Source organism: Nicotiana sylvestris, chromosome 6 (genome assembly GCF_000393655.2).
Source record: "Nicotiana sylvestris chromosome 6, ASM39365v2, whole genome shotgun sequence".
Classification (NCBI taxonomy): domain Eukaryota; kingdom Viridiplantae; phylum Streptophyta; class Magnoliopsida; order Solanales; family Solanaceae; genus Nicotiana; species Nicotiana sylvestris.
Window position 1 is genome coordinate 206,322,582 of NC_091062.1, and position 7,153 is coordinate 206,329,734.

Genomic DNA, 7,153 nt, shown 5'->3' on the forward strand with positions numbered 1-7,153 from the left:
CTCAAGCTGATACTAGAGATATACAAAAAAAACAAAAAAATAAAAAAATAATAAGAAACTGCACATTCCAAATGTATAATTATTTTTGTTTACCTTAATTTTTAATTAATCGAGTGATTTTATTGTGCCTTACACAACTTGCGCTAATCGTATAAGACCTCTTTTTATCAAACATATGAGTAGACTCATATCTTATATATTTGGGTCCATAAAATTATAGGATCACAAGAGACAAAAAAGACACTCACACAACTAGGATCAAACTGTGCGAGTCACAAAATAAAATTATTCACAAGAGGTAGCCTTCGGATTCCCACATTCGGCTGTGGCTCCAACTATTGTTATTGTGGCTTATCTAGCTGCGTGTTCTTCACTGCCCAATCTGGTTCTGTAGTTCCTACTCTGAAAATTATCAGCTTTCTTTCAATCTCACCTCGAACTGTTGTTTCTTGAAACCGAAACCCATTTGGCAAAACAAAGTTAAAATTCTCAGATGGCTTCAGTCGTAGCTAAGCTGAATCCTCCTCCGTTAGCCATCAGTGGACGACAGACCCTTTTTGGAACTGTTCAGACATCTACTCTTTCTATACCGAGGAGTAAGTTTCTTCAATATATATCCGCAATTAGAACTTCTTTTTCTCATTTTGCTATTGACGGTACATGAATTGGATTTTGGACAATAAGATGTAGTGACTAGTGGACTTAATAACTAGAGTTATAATCTTGAAGTTGTGTTTGCAATTTAGTAGGTGAAATTTCAGTAATAAAACCGGGATTGTAACTTTTGGTGAAGGGGAAAATGACCCCTTTTTACTAGGGTAAACCGTTGACCTTGTTGTCACTTTGACACTTCTCATATAGTTGTAGTTGGAGAAGGTGAATCTGCTGGTCATGTGGATATCGTACTTTTTAGTACTCTTAAAAATGGAGAGGGAAACATGGGATGAGGCTACATTTCACTACAGTTTAGAAACTAGTATGAATGTTTATTGTTCATATATAGTTGTATTTCATCCATAGAGAAGACATAACTAGCAGAGGTAGAGATTACTCAACTAACTAAGATCATTTATATGCAAAAGAAATATTGCTATTCCATATTTGCTATAGATAGAAGTTAATGAGCCGGTGAGATGAGGCTATCCTAAAGTCGTCGTGATTGACCTTTGGCTACTATGGAGATGAATGAGCCTGTAAATAGCACATTCGTGAAGCTTTATTTGATTCAAAATATATAGTTCTTAATTTAGATTATAGAATGAATTGCTATCAGCGCTTTTTCCATCTTCTTTAGCCGAGGGTCTATCTGAAACAATCACTCTGCCCTTCTAGAGTAGGGTAAGGCTGCGTACATCCTACCCTCCCCAGACCCCACCTGTGGGATTTCACTGAGTTGTTGTTTTTATTGTGTAATTTAGATTTATAGAACTATTGATACCGCTAAACCAGGTAAGATTGACCTTGAAAGCTTATTGAAGATGCCAAGTCATGTTTAGGTCCAGATTTTGGGTTCTATAAATCACCATGGGAGTAATGAAATTTCTCCTATTTAATTTATGTCTTGGCTCCTCCTCGGTTGGTTTTCATATTAAATAGTACTCATATTTTACAGACTCCTTCTTACTTTTACTCTTTTATTGTAGCAAGACAAAGTCATCTGGCCATCACAGCAAAGGCTACGAGTGATAGTTCTGAATCCTCAAGTGTTGTTCAATCAGTAAAGAATATTGTGAGTGCCCCTTCTCTCCTTTTCTTCTATCATATCTTGATTGCTATAGTTCATTGTATCATTACGAGAATCAGAATCAATCCAATGCTCATTTCTCTTGGGAAGAAAAAACCCAAAATGAAGCTGTCAATAGATTTTAAGTCGTTTTGTTAATCATTTGCACTTTTGCAGCCGTGCAATTCTTGTTGATTGCACAAGGGCAAAGATTCCATCCGACACTCTTCATCCCCCTCCCCCAAGAAAAAAAAAGAAAAAAATCTGGAATTGTAAAGCAATATAGATCTTATTCCTTATTTGTTATGCTTCGATGGTTGAATTGTGGCTTGTTTGATTGTTGAAACAGTGGGACAAGCCTGAAGACCGTGTTGCTGTAATTGGGTTGGGAATTGCTGCTATTGTTGGTTTCTGGGCTTCTTCAAATCTTATTACGGTAATTGTTGTTGCTTTATATAGGTGGTGGAGTTATAATATGCCCATACCACAGTGAGAAGTTCATAATATCACCTCTTTGGTGGTTGACAAAATCTTCATGACGCAATCGGTGATACCTATCCCAGAATATGTTGAGCTCCAACACCCTCTGCTGGAAACACCACTAGTGCAACGTCTGACCTCAAACTAGTATTTTTACATCAGTGTTAGGTCTATCACTGTTGCTTTAGCATGTACTACTGAGAGGTCCATATATTTTTATTATTGAGAATTGTGAATGTACTGATGTTTTTAAGTTTTGTATAGGCAATCGACCACCTGCCCCTCATTCCAAGTGTGTTTGAATTCGTTGGGATATTGTTTTCTTCTGTAAGTTCTGAAGCACACTTATTTTCTCCTGTATTATTGAGGAACAATAGATAAAGTTAGTTCTCTTTTATCGTTTCAGTTGTCAAATGGTGAGTTTAGTATGTTTGGATTCTGATTTCCTCAGTAATCATTAACCTAATGAATTTCCTGTTTTTTTTCTTTTTTGCAGTGGTTCGTATACAGATACCTCTTATTCAAGCCCGACAGGTTAAGAACTCTTCCAAATATTCCCTTTTTACGTACCTTGTGTCTCCGGCCCGTCCATGGTAGGGGTAAGGGTGCATACATCTCACCCTCCCTAGGTCCCACTTGTGGGAATACACTGGGTCGTTATTGTACTTACCTTGTGTCTCCAATCTTACCCCCTCCTTCCCTTAGCTGTTAAGGGTTTTTTGTACGTGTTACTAGTGAAAGATACCACTAAACCTTGTGCTTTTCTTATGTCTAGTAGCCATTTTTGTCAACCGTCTCCAAATTCTTCATTCGGATGCTAGTATTGCATGGTTGCCTCAGTCAGTTAATAGTTTTTATACTGGTGTCCGACCATACACATTTAGTTGTCTGCTTCACTTCATTCATAGTTGATTTATGCGCTCCCCCTCACGCTCTTTATTTTTCCAATGACAGGAAAGAATTGTTTCAAGCGATCAATAAATCAATATCAGATATCTTGGGCCAGTGATCTGAAGATAATAGGATGATATAATTCATGTTGTACTTTATGTATCCAAGCATTACAAAAATGCTGAATCTTTTTACGGGTGAAATGATATGCGCAAATGAGCAACTTGCGCTTGAAAAAAGCAGCAGGCAAGTCGGAATCAGACTCACTGATCAAATTATGTGATTGCAGCTCAATAATCAACATCTTACATCTATAATTTGTTAATATACATTTTGCCAACTGAAACTATAGTGCTTTCACCATCCGTCCCTCAACATCGTTTGGTTTTTATCTGCGCTGCCATATTCAGTTTGATCCATCAATGGGTTCATGGATTTGGCAGAATTCAGTATGTCAAGGTAGAACTCAATGAGAAAAGAAGTTTCTATAGAGTTAGATATAAATTTTAAATTTACTTTTTCAATTTAGAACTCGTAGTGTTTAAACTTTGGATCCTCCACTATATCCATGTCAAATACCAGTGGGACTTGGACTTACATGAAGAAGCTGAACAACAGTAGGTTTACCATTGGGTACTTAAATACATATCAATATGCACCTTATAACTTGAATGCCGTCAGATGAGATTTATGGGGTTTGTACAGAAAATATGACAAATTCAACAGAGTTTGTAAGCAAATGGGAACATCAAGGCAGCTAATAGCGTAAAAATAGCACGGGCTAGCTAGTTTTCAGATTGGTAGTTGAAAAATAGTCAGCGTTTACCAAGTCATTAAAAATAACCACTATTTTGCTGTAACATGGAAAGTTCCAGTATAATATACTGGAGATTGGTGCACATGTGTATGAACTTTCAGCATATTATGCTGGAACTCCAGTGCACGGAAAGTTCCGGCATAATATACTGGAGATTGGAGCACCTTTATATGAACTTCCAACATATTATGCTAGAACTCCAGCACACGGAAAGTTCCAGCATAATATACTGGAGATTGGAGCATCTTGGTACGAACTTCCAACATATTATGCTCGAACTCCAGTATATTGTGCTGGAATATTTTTCCAAATTTTGAACAGTGTTTTCGTTCAGATTTATCTTTACATGAAAAATGGCTAAATTTCAATTACTTTTGAAACTGGGGCTATTTTTTAATTACCACTTGTAAACCTGGCTATTTTGAATTTCACCCGAGCAGCATGTTTGGCCAATCTTTTTGGCCCAAAGCATTTTTTAATGTAAAAATTGCACGGGGCGCCCTATTTGGTCGCCCCCATTTAACCTATACTCATTTTTTTCAAAAGTTTAAATTTGTATTCGCTTTTTAAATAATTTCAGCCCCCTTTCTCCTCCTTCGTTTTCTTCTTCTTCTTTCTTCTGCTGTTGTTGGTGCTGCTATGAAACTTCAGTTCATGGGATGATTGTCATAAATATGTTTATCATATTATTTAAAAATAAATTATAAATAATTACGTAAGTTAATAGACAATAATTTGTGAATATTTCCACGTACGTAAGTTAGTAGACAATGATAATTCTGTTCTTTTCATGTTTATTGTTTCCAAAATTTATGATATAGATATTGTTGGCAATCTGATTATTTATCTAGTATGTTAGAAAGCTTTTTCAAAAACTTTAGCTTATATAGTGCTGAAGTTTTTACAAATGAACTAAATAACTTTAGCATCTTCTGCTGAAGTTTTTGAAAAAGCTTTATGACAAAACTAATGAATCCAGGACAAAAAAACTTCAGCTTTTAGTGCTGAAGTTTTTACAAATGAACTAAATAACTTCAGTATCTTCTGCTGAAGTTTTTGAAAAAGCTTATCCGGGACAAAAAAAATGCAGCTTATTTAGTGCTGAATTTTTTATAAATGAACTAAATAACTTCAGCATCTTCTGCTGAAGTTTTTGAAAAAGCTTAATGACAAAACTAATAAATCCAGGACAAAAAAACTTCAGCTTATTTAGTGCAATTACAAACAAAAACTTCAGCAAATAGAGAACAAAACTTCAGCTACTATGCTTAAGTTCAATAATTACAAACAAAAACTTCAGCTATTATGCTTAAGTGCAACAATTACAAACAAAAATTTCAGTACACTTGATTCAGCACACTTGCTACTTCAGGCCCATCTACTAAAATGCTAAAGTTTTGCATGATTGTCTTTGCTACTTCAGCCCCGTATGCTGAAGTTACACGAAAAAGTGGGTACGCTTGCAATTTTTTTTACAAAGCGGGCACAAGTTAAAACGTGATCCAAAAAGCGGGTATAGATGCAAATGCCCCTTTTTTAATGTTTCAAAATATTTTTTTCTTTCAAAGTTAAGGTATTTTTCCAAGTTTATAGAAGGAAAAAGTACTTTTGAAAAATGGTTTTTCAATTTGTTTACCCTAAAATCCAAGTAACAATTAAACTTATATTGTGGTTTTAAGGATATGTAATTTAATTCAATACCAATTGATAAACAAGAAATTAAATATATAAATTGAAGAATAAAATAAGTCAAACCAGTGCGCAAGCCAAATCTCGACCTCGAGCTATGACAACCTCGAGGTGGAATAGTGGGAATAGCAAGTTACAAAGCAACTCTGATGAACAATGAATAAAATAGCTAGAGAATAAAGTATATGTATTATCTTATCAGTCAAAACGTATATTACAAATAAATGGGCTCCCCTTTATATAATAGGGGAATTCTAAATAAGGTACACTTCTAATTACAGTAAGAAATCATATTTGACAGCTGTCTAACTGCCAAGGGTCAATTCATTCCGCAATTTATGTCGTGATCTTGGGGTCGTTGCGGGCATCTAGCTCTTTCTGTAACTGAACCATTACGGTATTATTTCGAGGTATGCCCTCTTCCAACCTCGGCAAATGATTTCGACCTCGACTTCGGTGTTGGAAAGGAACCTCGACCCCGAGCTCGGCGTCCTGGCCTCTCGACGTGGTATCACCTTTTCCATCGAAGAACGAAATCGGGTAGCCCCGATTTCTACCATATACACATAGTCCCCTCGTTTTTTTAGAATAAAATGATAAGAAACGACTTGAACCTCGATTTTCTGGAGACCCTGATGGTGACGCCATCCCCGTGATGTAAACGCTCAAGGTGACCGAAATGTCCCGTCGATTCGTTTCCCCAAAGCATTAAATGCTTGCCAGCGGCAGTCGGCCACTAGCGCCGCCGAACGGTCACCGCGTGCCTATAAATACAGGGTTTCTTTTTCGAAACAAAAACTTTGTTTCCTCCTTCAAACTTTCCCGATCTCTTCCTCTCTTCATCTCTCTCTTTCATTACTTGTTGATCCAACCCTTTTAGCGCCAAAAAATATCAAACTCTACCTTTTTGCACTTCCTCTAACCTGAATCAATGGCGAAAACCTCCAAGTCGTTCCTTAAAAGGAGAAAATTTCCTCCTCTTTTTCCCGGCCGGCTGGTGATAAAGCGCCGGCCCTTCATGAGATTGTCCCCGGCCCCTGTGTCACAAAGAACGACTTCAGTAGAGAATCCCCCCGCGATTCTTGGTCGATGTGAGCATGTATCGAGATATATTTGCTCGATAATGGAGAAATACCTTGAGGCCATGAAGAGAGATTGTGGTTGGGGGATGAGGTCGTGGTACAGATCCCCGCTCCCGAGGAGAGTATCACCACTCATGTGGAGGGGTTCCTAAGTGTCTACACTTACCCCTTCACACTGGGTCCCATCAATCCAGTCGTCATCGACTTCTGCAATAGGTACCAGGTCACCTTCGGCCAGATCCGCCCTTTTTTCTGGCACATAGTGATCATGTTCCATTTTTTCTCCAGCAAGGCCGAGGGGTTAGAGTTCACCCTCAACCATCTCATTCGACTGTACCGGCCTCAGCTTTTCCGATGGTTGATCAAACTTCAACGCCGGGCAACCAAGGCATTTTTTGCTAGCAACGACGAGGATAAAGTTTGGGGTTGGATGAGCCGGTTCATGCTAGTGAGGCCCTGCGACATCATCCC

At 37.6% G+C, this 7,153-nt stretch overlaps 1 protein-coding gene across 1 annotated transcript; it reads left to right on the forward strand.

The window, feature by feature from the left end:
• The first annotated feature begins 287 nt into the window (after positions 1-287).
• On the forward strand, positions 288-3,440 carry LOC104227360 (protein CURVATURE THYLAKOID 1C, chloroplastic). Its single transcript, XM_009779591.2, has 6 exons — positions 288-596; positions 1,644-1,729; positions 2,073-2,159; positions 2,468-2,530; positions 2,700-2,737; positions 3,158-3,440. The coding sequence occupies exons 1-6, from the start codon at positions 494-496 to the stop codon at positions 3,210-3,212; spliced, it is 432 nt and encodes a 143-aa protein (XP_009777893.1). The 5' UTR covers positions 288-493; the 3' UTR covers positions 3,213-3,440.
• Positions 3,441-7,153: the final 3,713 nt, after the last annotated feature.

What these genes read in the sequence shown, in the direction of transcription:
- LOC104227360 (XM_009779591.2), top strand. Translation starts at nt 494, where the DNA reads ATGGCTTCAGTCGTAGCTAAGCTGAATCCTCCTCCGTTAGCCATCAGT. An exon ending in TACTCTTTCTATACCGAGGA is followed by an intron (nt 597 to 1,643) that starts GTAAGTTTCTTC and finishes CTTTTATTGTAG; the next exon opens with CAAGACAAAGTCATCTGGCC. An exon ending in TTGGGATATTGTTTTCTTCT is followed by an intron (nt 2,531 to 2,699) that starts GTAAGTTCTGAA and finishes TCTTTTTTGCAG; the next exon opens with TGGTTCGTATACAGATACCT.